Consider the following 17,895-nt stretch of genomic DNA (forward strand, 5'->3'; position numbering starts at 1 on the left):
GCTATGATGCTGTGCACAGACCACACCATAAACACAATTTGAAAAGAAGCAAACTATAAAAATTGCTGGTTCCCATGAGATTACTATATATAGAACACATAGTGTCACAATGGAGTGCTTCAATATAAATTCATTTGTCTAAGACAATTTATTAAATGTAAGTAAAAATATGAATGGAATAGCAACAACATATAAAAACAATAATATGTCACACTGATATACATCACTGTGTTATATCTGTCCTTAGTACCACACAAGATGTTTAGACCGTCCACATCTAATGTCAATAAAAATAGTGATGGCGCTCCAGTGTTGGATGTTTAAGCACAACTCCGGTGCTATTTATTTGCAACTCCAAAAAAGTATATCCATGTCTCAGCACAGATGGTTAAATCAAATTGACTGAGGTACTAATTAAGTCAGCTGTGGCCAAGCATGGATATGCTTAAAACCTGGACCATTGGGGTGCCTTGAGGACCACATTTGGGAACCTCTGGGCTATGGTAATACAGCCCCCTCCATTCCTACTAGTCCCTAGGCGGGGGCATACTTTGCATGGTTGGTGACCAAGCTCTGCCGCCTAAGCAAGTATTACTCACTTGTCTGCAGTCATCTCCAACTTTAAAAATGGCTGCCTGCCAGCAAACCTTTTTATCTCCACCTTCCTCCTCACTCTCATCAATGGAGTCTGAGCGGCAGCGGAGGCCTAATTGAAAACGAGACATTCACACAGAGTGTTGTAGATACGTCAAGAAGTGTATACAGGCTCTTTACATGACACAATGGTGGTTACTGGCATGACTGCCTTTACAGACACTCACCTTCTTTTTCCAGCTCACTAACTCCACATCTCTTCACCTTGAACTTGGCCAAATATGGAGCTTTTGCAGCACTGCAATTACAGCCATTAACATGCATGAGCACTGCAATTACAGCCATTAACAGCATCAGACTGGGGCATGAAGGGTCCACTAGAGGGATGAAGTGATAGGGGCCCATGTTTAGGGGTGTGGTCAGTCTCCAGAGAGGATGAGGCCAGTCCCCACTTAGGATTGCCTAACCATTAGTGCATGGTCTAGGTCCCTTGATAAATATATATAGTAAATACTGCTAGTGCATTCAAGATAATGTACGAGATCAATAACAGCAATGCACTGTAGAAAATACACCATAGTCCTGTGCAGTATAATGTAACATATGTATAATGTATAATAAGTGTAAAGTCTAGAACCTGATCCCAAGAGAAGGGAGTGGGCCCCCAGGCAGTGGGGCCCACCGGGGTTTTTTCCCTGCGCCTGTGGCCAGTCCAACTCTGCCCAAAGATATGAGCATTAACATATACGAATACACCCATTATATCCAGAAAACTGTGCACATGAACCTACAAAGATGATGGGACAGTCACAGTGAATGTACTGTGCTTAGACACGGCTGGATTGTGGCTGATACAAATGATGACATCCCACTGAGAATCTATGTCGTATAAAGATATTCTCCTGTCTGTACAGCGCAAGTAAAACAGCACATACACATACATGTAATACTGTTTAAGGTGTTTTAGATTGATACTGTTTTCCACTTTTGTTTCCCAAACATGTATCTGAATTCTCAAAGATGGACAGTCGTATTAAGCCCAATATGAGCTATAAAACAAGGTTTTAAAATGAAAACAACCTACAAATATTCATATAGTAAAAACTTATTTTTAAAAAGTACAGAAGTACAACCTACAGGTCATGGATTTGCTAGTTGCATTTAATGGGCAAAATACAATCTATCAAACGTAGTATATTAGCGTCATTAGTGTATTTACAGCACTTATATGGAGGAGGAGATCCATTAATTACCAAGAGATTAAACTGGATTTAATGGGGAAAAAAACAATAAATCCCCATATGCACACCTTTGTTTTCATTAAATAAAACAAAACTATGTACTTCCAATATTCAACAGCTGATAAAAGTATAATTATAGCCAAATCTACCATATATATCATTGTTATATCACCTCTGCATGGGTGTTCCAGATGTGTAGTCAATGTCCAACACTATGGCTTCTGGATTACTGGGTAGGTAGCATCCTGAAATTGGGGAATACATGGGCAATAGGTAACATGTATATAAATGTTGTAATGTCCATACAAATTAAGCAAACAGATCATTCAGCCTCCTATCTCTTCAGACCACATATTTTTTTTCTCAACATAATGTGGCTTCAACTAAACAAGACAGAAAGGGGACACTTTGATTAGTAAATATAACACCTGTGGCGGGATGTAAGTCACCCACCATGGCCCCTATATTTTATTGCACAAGACAGAAATAAAAATCTCCTTGAAGCATTAGAGAGAAGAGCACTAAGCCCTTTATATACATTTTAGTGTTATTAAGATCCTACGTGCTATTTGTCTGTTTACCTTACTCAACCATAGACATGTTTAGTATTATCTAAGTGCTGCGTCTATTACTCTGGAGTAGAAAACACATTGAGGGGTGAAGAATTGGTTAGGCAAGAGCTGCTTTGTACACTGACGTATAAAAGGGAATAAACGATTAGTCTTACCTGGCTGCACTTTCACTTCAGACAGGGCACTCAGACAAGCTTTCTTCCGTTCTTCTCCTTTAGGGTATGGCCTGGCAGGAAAAGGAAGCATTGCATTTCACCAGTTTATTCATTTGGCTATAAATGTGTTAAAAATCAACTTTGGAAAGTTTGGTGTGCCAGTTGTTTTGGAACAATGGGGCAGATGTATTAACCTGGAGAAGGCATAAGGAAGTGCTAAACCAGTGATATGTGCAAGGTGATAAATGAACCAGCCAATCAGCTCCAATATGTAAATCAACAGTTAGGAGCTGATTGGCTGGTGCATTTATCACCTAGCACATATCACTGGTTTATCACTTCCTTATGCCTTCTCCAGGTTAATACATCTGCCCCAATGAGTCAGATGTATTAACCTGGAGATGGCATAAGGAAATGATAAACCAGTGATAAATGCAAGGTGATACACGCACCAGCCAATCAGCTCCTAACTGTTAATTTACATATTGGAGCTGATTGGCTGGTGCATGTATCACCTTGCATTTATCACTGGTTTATCACTTCCTTATGCTTCTCCAGGTTAATACATCTGCCCCCTACATGTCTTGCTCTGCAAGCCTGTTAAGCAACTGTATATCTCTGTAGGGGCTGCTGGGACATGTAGTTCCATGACAGCTGAAGAAATAGGTTGCCGGCCCCTGGTTTAAAACAAACACCTGAAGTTATTCCACAGAATCTAATATCGCATGAACAATTAGAGTAAAAGTTTACCAGATTTAAATAGTTTCGTTCCTGGATCCACTTCATTTGGCTAATGAGTCTTATGGGAATATACGTTTCCCTTTATCCCATTGCCAGGTTGTTTTGCACACTCCTGACCAAACAATAGTAATAATTAGACATCAATGTCAGATTCCTAAGACATGAGGGAACAGGCGTGGTGGGATTTGTGCTGTACAACACACGTCTTCTCCGGATAGGTCTTTAAACTACGATTTCTGAGGTTTCAATTCTATATAAAGTTCCTTGGCACATAATAATGTGCAAACAAAATACAAGAAATGTAAACAGATAACCTCAGTTTAATTGGTGCTAATATTCTTACTAAAGCAAAATAAATTGATGACTGCTTCCAACCAGTTTTAAACCTGTGATACACATATGTAAAATAAAGTAAAAAGAGACAATAACATGCCACTCTGTAACGTATGTCTGTCAAATGGTAAGCCATTAGTAAAAGAGTGCCATACGAGTCCCTATAGCGTTCCTTTGCACCCATGGAAATGACTACTAACTTACAGAATGTATACTCAGTCTAAGTTTCTAAATTAGATGACCTCACTAGAGCATGTGTAATTCCTAGAGAGAGAAATAATTCAGTTAACAGATTCTATGCATATGGTGTAGTACATGATTATGGGAAACTATAAAAGCATAGGTGAACCCCTTTAGGTGGAATACAATTACAAAAATGCCCCTTACGCTGCTAAATTTCTAGATGCATTACCAGTACATTTTGCTAAATACACTGCACACCTCTGAACACTGCATTTGGTCTCCAAAATGAACTGCCTTGGCTGACATCACCACCCAAAAATTTAGCTGTCTCATACTACACCAAGTCATTCACAGCTGATTTTCCTGGAACAGCCATTCTCTTATACTAGATTACATTGCTAGGCTCCAAGATGAAGCCTTTGACTCTGAAAAACCTACATGGAGGGATTATGGTTTTATGTTACATTCTTAACATTACTATTGGCTATTTAGTCAATAATGCTGCTACCATAAGAAGTCCCATGCACTATGCTGTGCATTAAGGTGGATAAAATTGTGGACAGGTGCATTAAAGATTTCTTGTTTCTATAAGCTCTAGGTAGCAGTAGTCAGCCTGCCAAAAGCAGGGGTATTCCAGGGTCTGCTGCAGCAAACTATTAGTGGCGGCGGGAGCGATGAAAACGACAAGGTGTGCAAACCTGTATGAGAATTAGACTGCTGGACTGACCCGTCACTCTAACTAGTTTGACTCCTAAGAGAGGGTTAAAGGATGCTAATATGTGGTTATTGGAATTTTCTTAAGGGCTGCAAATATCCTGTACAATAAAATAAATGTTTTTAATAAAATGTTGCTTTGAGATAAGATTCCTAGCACACGTTAATTGGTAGACAGCACTTCTGTGCTTTAGTCCCTAATCAGGGGTACAGTTAGCCTAGTTTACTACTCAAACAAAACTGAAGGGAAACTGGCAGAATTGGGCCTCTGGATAGATAACCTTGGGGTGTAGGGGCACTGTTGCAGGAGTAAGTATACTGTACAATGTAAAAATAAAACCCTGTTTGCATTCTGTCACCTCCCCTCAACACCCCTCCATCTATTGGAGGTCAGTTTTATCTTATGGGTTTTTCATACCAAAACCTATAGGATAGAACACAGCAGGCAAACACAGAAAACATTACTCAAACATAAATGGTTGGAACACTGTCCTCCAAATATATTTCTAGTAATGGATTTAACAGTAGCAATAATAATAATCATTAAAAAAATATATGTTATTTATACAGCACTTATCTCACAAGCGGACTCAAAGTGCATATTAAAAAAATCACAAAAGTGAAAATAAACCTAAGTATTCATAACAACAGAAAAGAGAGCTAAGCATTTGGGTTGCATATTTTTTTTTTTTTTTTACAGGACACTTGCTCTGCAAGAAGCCTGAACAAAAGCAGGAATTTAAAGAGGTCAATCTCTAGCCACTGTCCAAGCCATACAGTATGAAGGACAAGAGGCATGCACAATTTAAAAGATGATGTGTGAATGCATTTTTCTCTCACAAAAACCTATGACGTTTTTCCACTCCTTAATATTTGGAGGAAATTTTAATATTCCTAGCCCTGATCATGATGCTAATAACCTCCTCATACAGCCCCTTAGCCTAATGAATCATGGCCTCAACAGCTAAAACCTTCATACCAGCAAAGTCTTGATAGTAAAAGGGACCCTGACTTGAAAGGTCTTCTTTTTGAGATAGCCTCAAAGCAGTTCAGCTAATATCCTTAGAATGTTGCTGTAACATGTTCTTCTTCGTCAATATATTGCAATCAGAATTACTGAGACACCCTCTTCTTTCAACTTCTGGGGTACTAAGGAAGCATGGTGATTGGAAAGAAAAGATACACTAGTTGGAACATCCATGGAACTGTCACTGCATCAACTAGGAATGCTGGCTGTTGCACGGTACTAAGGCTTCTTTGTGGTTCAGCCGAAAAGACATCATGATGACCTTCAGATGACCACCCTTATACATAATCAAGTTGAAGACCCATGTGTAAAGGGATCACTTCTTGGGATTAACTGCAAGGCAGCACAGAAATCAGTTTCCTAATTTTCCGCCCCTAGGATGAATACCACCAACATACCTCTCTGCCCAGCAGCGTACCATGGCTGTGTACGATATTATCATTGTCCTACTACCACTTTGGTGGTTTATGTATACAAATGTGAAGTTGTTCAATGGATTAAGAAGAGTTTGCCTCTTCCTCACAAATACTCTTAAGTTTCCTTTGAGTGGTCCACTAAGGATAAGAATTGTAAGCCCTTACTGAACTTCTCAGTCTACTACTCAACCACCTTACTGACCAAAGCGGCCACTTGAACTTTTTCGAGATGGTTCCATAGTGACATAGGGCCTAATTCACTTTTGCACACAATGCAATCAGCAATACATGAGTTAGGCCCATAATCCATTCACTTTTGTGCTGTCCTTGAAGTCACTGAATTTGGAATAGGAACAGTGGTGGATACAGCATGACAGACAATAGGGGCACTCACTGTAAGTGGAATCTCACATTCGCACAAATCACCCTAGTTGAAACAAACCTCCTCTGACCCCATCTAGTTTCTGCCAGGCTTCACTTAAGCAGCCTTGGATATGGAAGAAGTACCACTTTCCGATGTAAGAGGAAAAGCAGAGGAAATATATCCTGGCAGAGTGGCAATGATCTGTACAGTACTTGACTATAATGGAGAAAAAAGAAGGGCACGGACAAATCACAGTCTGGCACTGTATAAAGCAATAGGAAGAATAGCCTATACAGTAATTAGCAGACATTCAAAACAATCACCAATGATTACCTGACAATTCTGGCATGCTTTCTAATCAGCATAGCCAGTCTGGGGGGGGGGGTGATTAGTAAAACACTGCCGGACTTAACACAATGAAGCCTGGCCGGATCAGTGAGATCCGTGCAGGGCTTCATTGTGTACATTATAAGAAGTGTTGAAAGTGTTAAAAATAGAAAAAAAATTGCGTGGGGTCCCCCCCCCCCCTCCTAAGCATAACTCTTTGAGCTGGTCCTGGTTGTAAAAATACAGGGGAAAAATGAAAAATTGCGTAGGGTCCCCCCATATTTATACAACCAGCACTGGGCTCTGCGTCCGGTCCTGGTTCAAAAAATACGGGGGACAAAAGATGTAGGGGTTCCCCGTATTTTTAACACCAGCACCGGGCTCCACTAGCCAGAGAGATAATGCCACAGCCGGGGGACACTTTTATACTAGTCCCTGCGGCCGTGGCATTACCCCCCCAACTAGTCACCCCTGGCCGGGGTTCCCTGGAGTGAGGACCCCTTAAATCAAAGGGTCCCCACCCTCCAGGCACCCAAGGACCAGGGGTGAAGCCCGAGGCTGCCCTCCCCCATCCGTGGGCGGTGGATGGGAGGCTGATAGCCTTTGTGTAAAAAATAGAATTTTGTTTTTGGTTTTTGTAGGAGAACTACAAGTCCCAGCAAGCCTCCCCCTCAGGCTGGTACTTGGTGAACCACAAGTAACAGCATGCTGGGAAAGAACGGGCCCGCGGGTACCTGTAGTTCTACTACAAAAACAATACCCCCCCAAAAAACAGTAGACACACACCGTGAAAGTAAAATGTTAATTACACACTCACATATTTACCTACATCCAATGCTGCGATTCACGTCCACTTGTCTAGTAGCATCCAAGGGGAACCTGGATAAATAAATTTATACTTACAACCAATCCAGTGTAGATCTGTCCTCTTCTTTCTCAACGTAATCCAGGGACTTGTTTAAAATAATAAACCGAAAATCCCGATTCATGCTACTAAAGGGGTTCCATGTTTACACATGGAACCCTTTTCCCCGAATGACGGGACCCCCCCGTGACTTCTGTCAGTGAAGGTCCCGCCAGCCAATCAGGGAGCGCCACGTCATGGCGCTCTCCTGATTGGCTGTGTGCTCCTTGCCTGTCAATCAGGCTCAGCGCAGCGGCTAGAATGGAGGATCGTGGTCCTCCATTATAGCCTATGATGGGAACTTTGCGGTCTGCGGTTAACTGCAAAGTTAATTGGGGTCACTCTTGTGGGCCTTAGGATTTCAATGGATTATATACAGCAGCAAACAAACATTTTTAAGGAATAAGCACTTCCATGGATTATCACTGGTATAGGATATATGCTTCTTGCCTCCAATTATAACATGTCTACAAAGATACAATAGACTTACTTAATGATGGCAGACACGTTGGTTATTTTATTGAAGAAGTCAAATTCACGTTGGTAAAAGTCTTTGGCAGGCCCTGACAAGGATCCTGTGATCTCCTCCATAAGCTGCTCCAACAAATCACCAATATCAGCTGTAGATGATAATATATAAATAAAGTAAAGCAAAGAGTAACCATTGAAGTGCTATGTAAGCCAATGCTATGTTATGGCTGGTATGATCTTTGATGCATCAATGCAACATAATGAAAAGAGTGAACAATTAACATTACGTACGGTCCTTCTGATGCCCTTCTTCATCTAGAAAAATGTTGGTCTTCATGTTCCAGATAAACTGATGAGCCAGAAGCTGAGACTTTGCAGCTGCCCACAGAATGTATTCCCGGACATATCCCATCTGAGTGCACACAAGGCGTCTCAATCACAGCCACAAAGTAAATATTCGCTAACATGATGTAAGGCAAGAAACAATCCACATAGAATAAAGTTCACCTCTGCTGCAGGCATATTTACTACGTATTACTTGAAGGGAGTCAGCCTCTAAGTAAGAATGAAGCTAACTGCTTAGCTTAGCTTACTGCTTTCTAATTCTCTGTAAATGCCTGCATTCTCTATTGAAAAGAGCTTGTTAGATGGAAAGCGTAGGGTAAAACAACAAAAAGATATTGGCTACAGGCACAGCAAGCCATGAGACTGCTATCAACATAGAAAGCCCATGATTAAACGGGTCATGTTTGAGAGATGCTTCATTTACGCATTCATTATCACTAATTAAAAGTGAGTGCAGCACCTTCCTGAGATGGCAGCGTTCTATGACTTGCAGCACACACAACAAGACAGCATTTTCCTTGTAGGTCTCCTGTCCTATACTCTGGCTATTAGCAGTAGGTTAGGTGGTATGTGCCACAGAAGGGACTCACCTTGTCATATCTCAAAGCTTGCACAATTTGTGGAATGTAAAACAGAATAGCATCCTGAAAGTAAAATAACACAATTGGGCACAGTAAGAGGTCATAAATATAAAAAAATGTATGGACAAGACATCACAGTGTGTAGGAGAAGAAATACATCCACCAGAAAGGGAAGCAACTGCTATGTAGACAAGTATCAAGTCAGTGCAAATAATTAGTCCATACCGGAGGGAATGATCGTAGTACTTTGACTCCATATTGAGCGGTTAGTGGATGTGGAGGGTACATGCTGGAGAAGTAAGACAGTCCAGTGGGTGGGTCAGTTGGTGCCCAGCACAGAATATGGCTGAGCTCAGGAGCATCTGCATCGATCGTATGCCAAGTCACCAGATACTATAGAAGAAAAATACCATGTGTACAGAAACAAAGCAGAAGGCAGAATATGTAATTTGTATACAGCAAGGCAGCAATTTACTGGACCATTTATACTTAAGTATAGACCATGAGACATTGGTGAAGTCTAACCACCTGAATACTTACTTTGATTGCCTCTGGCAGGTCACTGACGGCACCTGGATCCAGTCTTACTAGTCGCGTCACTTCTCCACCAATGGCTTCAGTGTTCTTAAATCTGCAAATGCAGAAAAATCCAGATAATCACCACCAATGAGAAAATAATCCACAAAGTGAAGATGAAACCTTGTCTCAAGAAGCAACTCTTTACTGTAAGGTGTTTTACATGAGAGATTTTTTGGTTAACGAACATTTACCTTGTTGGCAACTGAACTGCCAGGTGAGGAGAAATGCTCCATGCCAGGTTCACATGGTCTTTCCACTGCTTCTCGGACAGGCTGATGTACTTTGATCTCCAGTTTGCAACACTAATCTCTCCTGTCTGATCTAGTTCCAACTCGGGAGCAGACAAAGGGTTGTACCATGTGGTCAGTCGGTCAATCTCTGTGGCCTAGAAGTAGTACTCAAGTATTAGTTTGGAAACACTGACAATTGTACCACAAACAGTCTATATACCAACATAACTTATTGCTTTATTTTAGGTAGAATGACAGCAGTGTCTCATCTCTGTATGAATCTATTCTGTGCAAGCCGAGTCATTCCAACCATTTGGAAAATGTTGAGAAAATGGGATTTTTCAAAATCATTATCAACATAAAAACCATTTCTACAAAGCATATAGGAATGGACTCCGTTTCCAAAACTAGAAGGATGACACTTCCCAATGTTTCCTATATGAAAAATGGATTTTATGGAGAGTACAAAATTCTCTTTTTTTCTTCAGAATCATCATAGGAAAGTAATGGATACACACAAATACTTAAATTATGGAAGGACAGCACACTGTAGATTTACTACAGCCTACAGGATTTTTCTGCTAAAACCAGCATCAAAACATTATACTCTCTAGAAGTTGGAACATATACCATTCTCTACTGCCATAGGAGCCTGGCACCTGACTGGAATTAGCGGTGTTTTAACCCACCTGGATATAGACTGATCAAAAGCAGTCAAAACTCTTTTCTTTCGAAAAAGCAAAATATAGCAGAGACCAGCATAGCCATAGAGTATGTGACACACATGCATAACCAGCATACATCCAACTTGTGAAAGGTTGTTTTCTTTAGCGTTCAATAGCTGATTTTAGGGGCCGTCTTTGACATGGCCCTGCTCTTCAACAGAGGTGGTGTTTCACTTGGACTTGCTCTTCAGCATTGCTCCATAGAGCCAACCTTGATCAATGCTTGAGGAATGGATGCTTTGAAATCTAACTGAGTCTTGTCAATGAATTCAGACATTCAATACAGCAACCAAGTCAAATCAAGAAAGTGAAAGAACACCCGAATGTACCATCTCTTGCTTTTGCGTCTGTGTAGCTACATCGCCACACACTGATCCATGAGATCCACTTCCCCCCATGTGCATGTTATACTACTACTGTACCTAACCCTGCTGTCTGATGCTCTTGTCTGGAGAAAATTAAAAACAATACTACTAAAGCATCCGCCACTACTAACACAGCTGCTACTAATGATAATGATTTTTATATAATTTACAATTTAAAAAGTAAAGATTACATATAACAATACATATAAGGCTATCAGCTGCCAAAACTGGCATATATGGCTATGATATGACGAAAATATATAGGTTACATTCCAGGAAAAGCCTTGCACGCAGTATAGATAATTTGCATTGCATTACGTCCACTAAAGTGCGTATATGACTTTACATCATCTGTGATAAAAATAAATTGAGTGTTTGATCAAAACATCTACCATGTTATGCCCTGAACATTGCTCTCACTGAAGTTATCTTTTTTTTACCTGCTCTGCTATTTTACATAAAAAATATTTTTACGCGCTCGGTGCTGGTAAAATTTTCACAGCCATTTTACTTGGACCGTTATATTTCTGTAGAAATTAAAAGATGCCGCTAAGTGGCAATGGCATACCATTTTAGTTTGGTAGAGGTCCAAAAAAAGGGGACACCATACACTAGTGATGTCAAAAGAGAGTTTCTATAGGCGATAATGACTTAAAAACAGCTTTCCACAGTAGTGGCCTCTATGCATGAGAGATAAAAATCCTGTGCAAAGCAGTGATCAGGGATCCAGAGACAGGTCACCCAAGAGGCTGGATTTCTTAATCCCATGCCAAGTCTGACAGACCAAACTCAGTATAGGCAGCTTGGCTGCCAATATATGCAAACAAATTCACTTTCATCTTCTCCAGATACTGGGAGCAGGGGGAGGATAGAGGTGCGAGGAATTCTTGCACAAAGAGATGGGGACTTATTTGGATATGGTATGCAAGGTCGACCACACTTAGGTCGACAGTATCTAGGTTGACCACTATTGGTCGACATGAGTTTTGCACTTTTTTTTTTTTTTGTTTAATCAGGTTTTTATTAAGGATTTTCAATGTATAAACAGAAGAAGGGGAAAACACCCATATATATATACAGGTAGAAAAACATCCATATCAACAGTGTACAATAATAATTACAAGTCTAGTCGTACAGATGTCAAAGGGAGGGTATTCAGCTCCATGGAGATGGATGGATGCAATAGGGGTAGAATATACCAAGTAATATAAAAAATGGGGTTGTTCTACCTTAGGTAAAAGTGTTTTCATATGCAGTGCTTATATAGATTAACTGAATAAGAGAGTAGAAGAATAGGAGCGCCCGATGGCAATAAGATAGAAATAGAGAGAAGTGAGAAGTAGGAGAGGGTAAGAAAAGGAGAGATGGGGTTGTTGAAGTTGGGGTGGGGGGGGGGGTGGGGGGTTACCACTTAACAAGTCAATGGAATGTAGAGAATTAAGATTTCAGTTATCATCCAGGGGAGTGGCTAAGTAAGCCTGGGAGGTTTTGTATTCCAACCAGGGGGACCATGTGGATTCGAATTCACGCGATTTGCCTATCGATGTGAGGAACAAGTCTTCCATTCTCATAAAATAATTCAATTTAGTGAACCATGTACGACACGTAGGAGGGTTGTGGGATCTCCATCTAGCCGGGATAGCCGCACGTGCTGCATTGCTTAAGTGTCGTAGCAGGGAGTGTTTGTGTTGAGATATTGGGATTGTAGAATGGTTGATAAGCCAGAAAGCTGGGTCATGAGGGGTTTGGGTCTTGAGAATGATCTGAGAGATGTGTATAACTTCCTGCCAAAAGGGTTGGATTAGTGAGCATGTCCACCAGATATGTAAAAGAGTGCCAGATGAGGAGGAGCATCGCCAACATAGAGCCGACGAGGAGGGGTACATAGCATGGAGGAGGGAGGGGTGTCTGTACCATCTCGTCATAACTTTATATTGAGTCTCTCTTACTTGGACACAGACAGAGCTTGTATGGGTTTTTAAGCATATTTTTTCCCAATCTCTACACGACAGAGGGATGCCCAGGTCTCTTTCCCATGCCACAGCAAAAGATGGAGTGTCTGTAGGTTGGGAGTGGCAAGCAATTTTGTAAAGCGCGGAAATAGTGTGGGTTGGGTCATGTACGGCAACGCAAAGTTTCTCAAAAAGGGTCATCTCTCTGGCGGCGTTTTGGAGTCTAGAGTTGGATATTAGGAAATGTCTTATTTGCAGGAATTTCCAAAAGTCCTGTTGGGGGATGTCCCACTTTGCCTTGAGTTCTGAGAATTGTTTGACTCCAGTTGATGACACCATCTGGCCGACCCTGAACAAACCTGCTGAAGCCCAATGTGAAAAGTGGGCTGGGTTGATTCCCGGTGCAAATTCAGGGTTGGCCAGAAAGGACGTCAGGGGGCTAAATTTAGAAGAGATGTAAGGTAATGTGCGCAATGATTTCCACGTAGTAAGTGTAGGAGTAATGGTGGGGTGGGGGAGGAGCAGTTTTGGGAGGGAGGGGAGCCAGGGAAATATTTCTGGGAATTGTTGTATGTATAGGCCCTCCAACTTCACCCATTGTTTAAGTTCGCGGTATCTTGTCCAATCTATGATTCTATTCAAAAGGATGGCATGGTAATAATTTTTTATGTCAGGAAGCTTAAGGCCGCCACTTACAATCGGCTTTGTCAATTGGGAGCTACGAATCCTAGGTCTCCTACGTTGCCAGACAAATTGTCGAATCAAGAGTGAGATTGATCGAAACCAGGTCTCCGGGATGCGGATCGGAAGGGTCTGCATCAAATATAATAATTTAGGGAGGGTGTTCATCTTAACTACATTTATTCTTCCGAACCAGGATAAAAGTTTCATGTTCCATCTGGAGTAGTCATTCCGAATCGTGTGTAGTAGGGGTAAGTAATTTAAAGGGAACAATTGGGATTCGTTGGCGCTCAATTTAACACCAAGGTATGTTATGTGGGAAGATTGCCACGCGAAAGGAAAAGAGCGTTTAAGGGCTGCGACGGAGTCTATAGGAGCAGAAATGTTAAGGGCACTAGATTTATTATAATTAATTTTAAAGTTGGAAAGATGTCCAAATAGATCAAGTTCTTTCATTAGGTGTGGGAGGGAGTCAGTGGGATGTGAAATTATGGCCAGGAGGTCGTCGGCAAACAAGGCGAGCTTATATTCACTATCACCTACGGTGAAACCTTTGATAGCCTGATTTGCCCGAATAGACCTGGCTAATGCCTCAATACATAGCACGAAGATCAAAGGAGATAGTGGGCAGCCCTGTCTGGTGCCGTTGTTTATGGGGAATGGGTCTGATAGGGTACCGTTTACGCGAACCCTTGCCGTTGGGGAGTCATATAGGGCCATTATCCAGGCGAGTGCATTATGACCTAAGCCTATGTGCTCCAAGATGGTTTCCATAAATTTCCAACTGACCCTATCAAATGCCTTTTCGGCGTCAGTGGAGAGTAGGATGGTAGGGGTAGTACTGTGGGAAGCTAGGTGAATGAGGTTGAGAATTTTGGTAGTGTTGTCTCTGGCCTCTCGGCCCAAGACAAAACCCACCTGGTCACTATGGACCAGGAGAGGGATCAGCACGTTAAGTCTGTTCGCTAGAATCTTTGCATAAATTTTAAGATCTACATTGAGAAGGGAGATGGGTCTGTAGCTGGAGCAGGCCAAAGGATCTTTGCCCTGCTTCGGTATAACCGAAACGTGGGCCTCCAATGAGTCACGGGAGAAGTGGGAGCCAGATGTAATTGAGTTGAATGCACGGAGAAGGAGAGGGAACAATTTATCTTTAAACACCTTGTAGTATGCTATAGTGAAGCCGTCAGGGCCAGGACTTTTCCCCGACTTCATAGAGGAGATGGCCCGGTTTAACTCTTGGGTGGTGAAAGGAGCTTCCAGTATATTTAGCTCCGAGGTTGGGAGAACAGGGTAATCGATGGACTTTAGATAGTCTCTTATTTTTTGGTGAAAAAGGAGGGGATCTACAGCAGGGGAAGCGTTCTCTAGATTGTAGAGCAAGGTGTAGAATTGTGCGAAGCATGCCCCAATCTCAGGTGATTTAAATTTGGGGGTCCCTCTGGCGTCTTTCACCGAGCTAATAAATGAAGCTGAGTGTTGGGCTTGTATAGCATGAGCCAGGACTCGACCAGGTTTATTGCCCCACTGGTAATACTTCTGTTTACATTTACGGATGGAGTGAATTATATTGTTAGAGAGAAGTTTATTCAGCTGGGCGCGAGCTTCTGATAGCTCTACTAGGGTCACATCTGACAGTGATACTTTGTGGGCTGTCTCAAGGGTGTGGATTTTATGTAAAAGGCCTAAGATCAGGGCCTGCCTCTGTTTCTTTTTGTGGGTGCCCAGTTGTATCAGCTTCCCGCGAAGGACACATTTATGCGCCTCCCACACGGTCAGGTGGGAGACATCATCCGTGACGTTTGTGGCAATGTAGTCGTCTAGAGTCTTGTCTAAGGTTTCTTTACAGAGTGTGTCATATAGAAGAGACTCATTGAGTCTCCAGGTCCATTGTTTATGAGAGCCGTGATGGAGGGTCAAGGTCAAAGTCACCGGGGCATGGTCAGACCATGTGATAGAGCCAATGGTGGCATCTATAAGAAGTGGGAGGTGTCTATGGATAAGGAATAAGTAGTCAATGCGGGAATAAACCTTATGAGGGTGTGAATAAAAGGAGTAATCGCGTCCTGAGGGATTAAGGGTTCTCCAAGAGTCGGCCAGTTGCCGTGTGTGAAGTAGGTGTTTAACACGGCGGTATTTAGATGCCACAAATCTGGAGGCTTGAGTTGAGGTGTCGGTATTGGGGTCTAATGTCCAGTTAAAGTCACCACCTACAACCGTAATACCTTGTAACAGAGAATCTAGTTTCGGGAGGTAGGAGTTAAAGAAGGATAGCTGGGCCTGGTTTGGGGCGTAGATCACCGCAAAAGTAAATATTTGCTCAGAGATCTTACAGGTCAAAACAAGGAACCTTCCCGGTACCACTCTGTGTATAACAACGTCTGAGATACGTAAGTCTCTGGAGAAAACAATAGCCACCCCTTTGGATTTGCTGCCTGGGGTGTTGCTATAAAACGCTACTGGGAAATAGCGATTGGTGATGGAGGGATTACGGATTCCAACCTTGAAATGGGTCTCCTGCACTAATGCAACATCTGTTCTCTCAGATTTTAACAGACGTAAAAGGCTAGATCTCTTCTCCGGTGAGTTGAGACCTCGTGCATTAAGGGACAGCACTTTAATCTTCCCTGGGGAACTCATGGTGGGTTGAAGTAGAACATTTTCCTAGAAACCTTGAAGTGGAAGGAGGGGGAAAAGAGAGAAGGAAGAGCAAGCATGGAAAAAGAGATAAAAGAGAAAGAAATACAAAAACAATGTAATAACATCAGCAAAAAACCCGCAGGAGAGAGACCGAACCGTAATCTCATCAGTCTCCCTGCCGGCATGTAGCCAGAGGCGGGTGTTGTATGGGGGAATGGGGGATGGGTCGCAACCCGAACCATGATAACAGCAATAACATATTTAAACTGACACAGTGAAAAAGGGGGGGAGAGAAAGAAATAAGAAGGGAGATGGCCAGAGGGGGGGGCAAGGGCAGCAGCCAAAGCCTCCGCCCCCTCCCCCCGCCGGCCAGCCCAATCACGAATATTAACCATCTATCAAAAACCTCTGTAAATAACTAGGGATCGATATGTAACTTGGTTGTGGACCCTATGAGAGGAAAAATTTACCCTCTAACAATGCATTAACAGCAAGAAAGCCTGTAGGAGGGGAAAAACAATATCAGTCAAATGGGTCCATTATAGCTAATCGGTTTTGGAAGGAGATGTATTAGACTGGGGTCTCTTCCCAGTACCTCGAACCTCTTGCCATGGTCGCTCGTTGGAAGCCCGGTTATGGGGGGGTATATCCGGAAGAGGAAACTCCCAGTCCGGAATGGACAATGGAGGAAGGCCTAGGGAGGTGCAAAACGGAGTCAGGCCTGTGTGGGAAGATAGGGTGTACCATTTCCCGGAGGAGCAGACTTGAATGTGGAATGGAAATCCCCAACGGTAGCGAAGTTGACGTTTCCGCAGCTCGTCTGTCAGGGGTTTCAGGGATTTCCGCTGCTGTAGTGTGTACCAGGAAAGGTCTTGGAAGAGGCTTATAGTGCAGCCATTGAAGTCGATATTATCAAGTTGCCTGGCTTTGAACATGATCTCCTCCTTTTGGGCGAAGTAATGGAGTCGGCATATGACGTCACGAGGTCGGTCAGTGGCTAGGCCCCTCGGTCTAAGGGCTCTGTGGGCTCTGTCGAAGGTGATGACATTATCCGAATTTGCTCCCAAGAGTTTGTTAAATATCTTGGACAGGGCATCTACTAGACCAGACTGGGAAACCTCCTCCGGGAGACCACGGACTCTGATGTTGTTCCGTCTGCCCCTGTTGTCGATATCCGTCATTCTGGACTGCAAAGCCCGGATTTCTTTGGATTGAGCGAGGACAGAATCCCTCAGCTGGGACATACAGGAAGCACTGGCTACTTGGTCTTCCTCTAGAGTAACCACTCGGTCGGATAGGTGGGAAATGTCGCTTTTGATGGAAGCGAGCTCGTTCCTGATAGTGTCTTGCAGGTCTTGTTTTGTGGGAAGGGACCTCATGAAGGTTAGGATATCCCGGAGTTCGCGACTACTAGCTACCGAGGGGTCAGCCATCTCCCCAGCTGGATTCGAAGTCGGAGAAGCAGAGGGGGAGGTCTGGGAGCGGGGAGAGGAGCGATTCTCCATCTGTGGGGAAATCGTGGGATGGAGGAATGGCCTCAGGTCTGCTTGAGACCTCGTGACTTTCCGAGGTTGGTTGTTTTTGCTCCCTCTAGAGGATTTCGAGGCACGTCTCATATTCTAGAGAGGGACAGTGTGGAAGGTGTTTGCAAGTAGCTCAAGATGTGTCAGGATCAGCAGGATACGTTTGGCAACATGGCTCTTAGGAGGCGGTCATCCCCCCGTGGCCTGGTATCAGATTGCCATCAAGTGCCCC

At 42.8% G+C, this 17,895-nt stretch overlaps 1 protein-coding gene across 3 annotated transcripts in view; it reads right to left on the reverse strand.

Moving 5' to 3' along the window:
- The window catches only part of PI4KA (phosphatidylinositol 4-kinase alpha), a 351,394-nt gene that overhangs the window by 5,385 nt on the left and 328,114 nt on the right, over positions 1-17,895 (reverse strand). For all 3 annotated transcript variants that reach the window (XM_063964791.1, XM_063964790.1, XM_063964792.1), the window contains 10 exons: positions 9,739-9,932; positions 9,509-9,599; positions 9,194-9,361; positions 8,978-9,031; positions 8,334-8,454; positions 8,062-8,191; positions 2,563-2,633; positions 2,008-2,080; positions 822-892; positions 600-706 (listed from right to left, as the gene is read on the reverse strand). In XM_063964791.1, the coding sequence (XP_063820861.1) occupies positions 600-706; positions 822-892; positions 2,008-2,080; positions 2,563-2,633; positions 8,062-8,191; positions 8,334-8,454; positions 8,978-9,031; positions 9,194-9,361; positions 9,509-9,599; positions 9,739-9,932 (1,080 nt within the window). The remainder of the gene's footprint in view (positions 1-599; positions 707-821; positions 893-2,007; positions 2,081-2,562; positions 2,634-8,061; positions 8,192-8,333; positions 8,455-8,977; positions 9,032-9,193; positions 9,362-9,508; positions 9,600-9,738; positions 9,933-17,895) is intronic.

This window comes from Pseudophryne corroboree, chromosome 1, assembly GCF_028390025.1.
Source record: "Pseudophryne corroboree isolate aPseCor3 chromosome 1, aPseCor3.hap2, whole genome shotgun sequence".
NCBI classification, from domain to species: Eukaryota; Metazoa; Chordata; class Amphibia; order Anura; family Myobatrachidae; genus Pseudophryne; species Pseudophryne corroboree.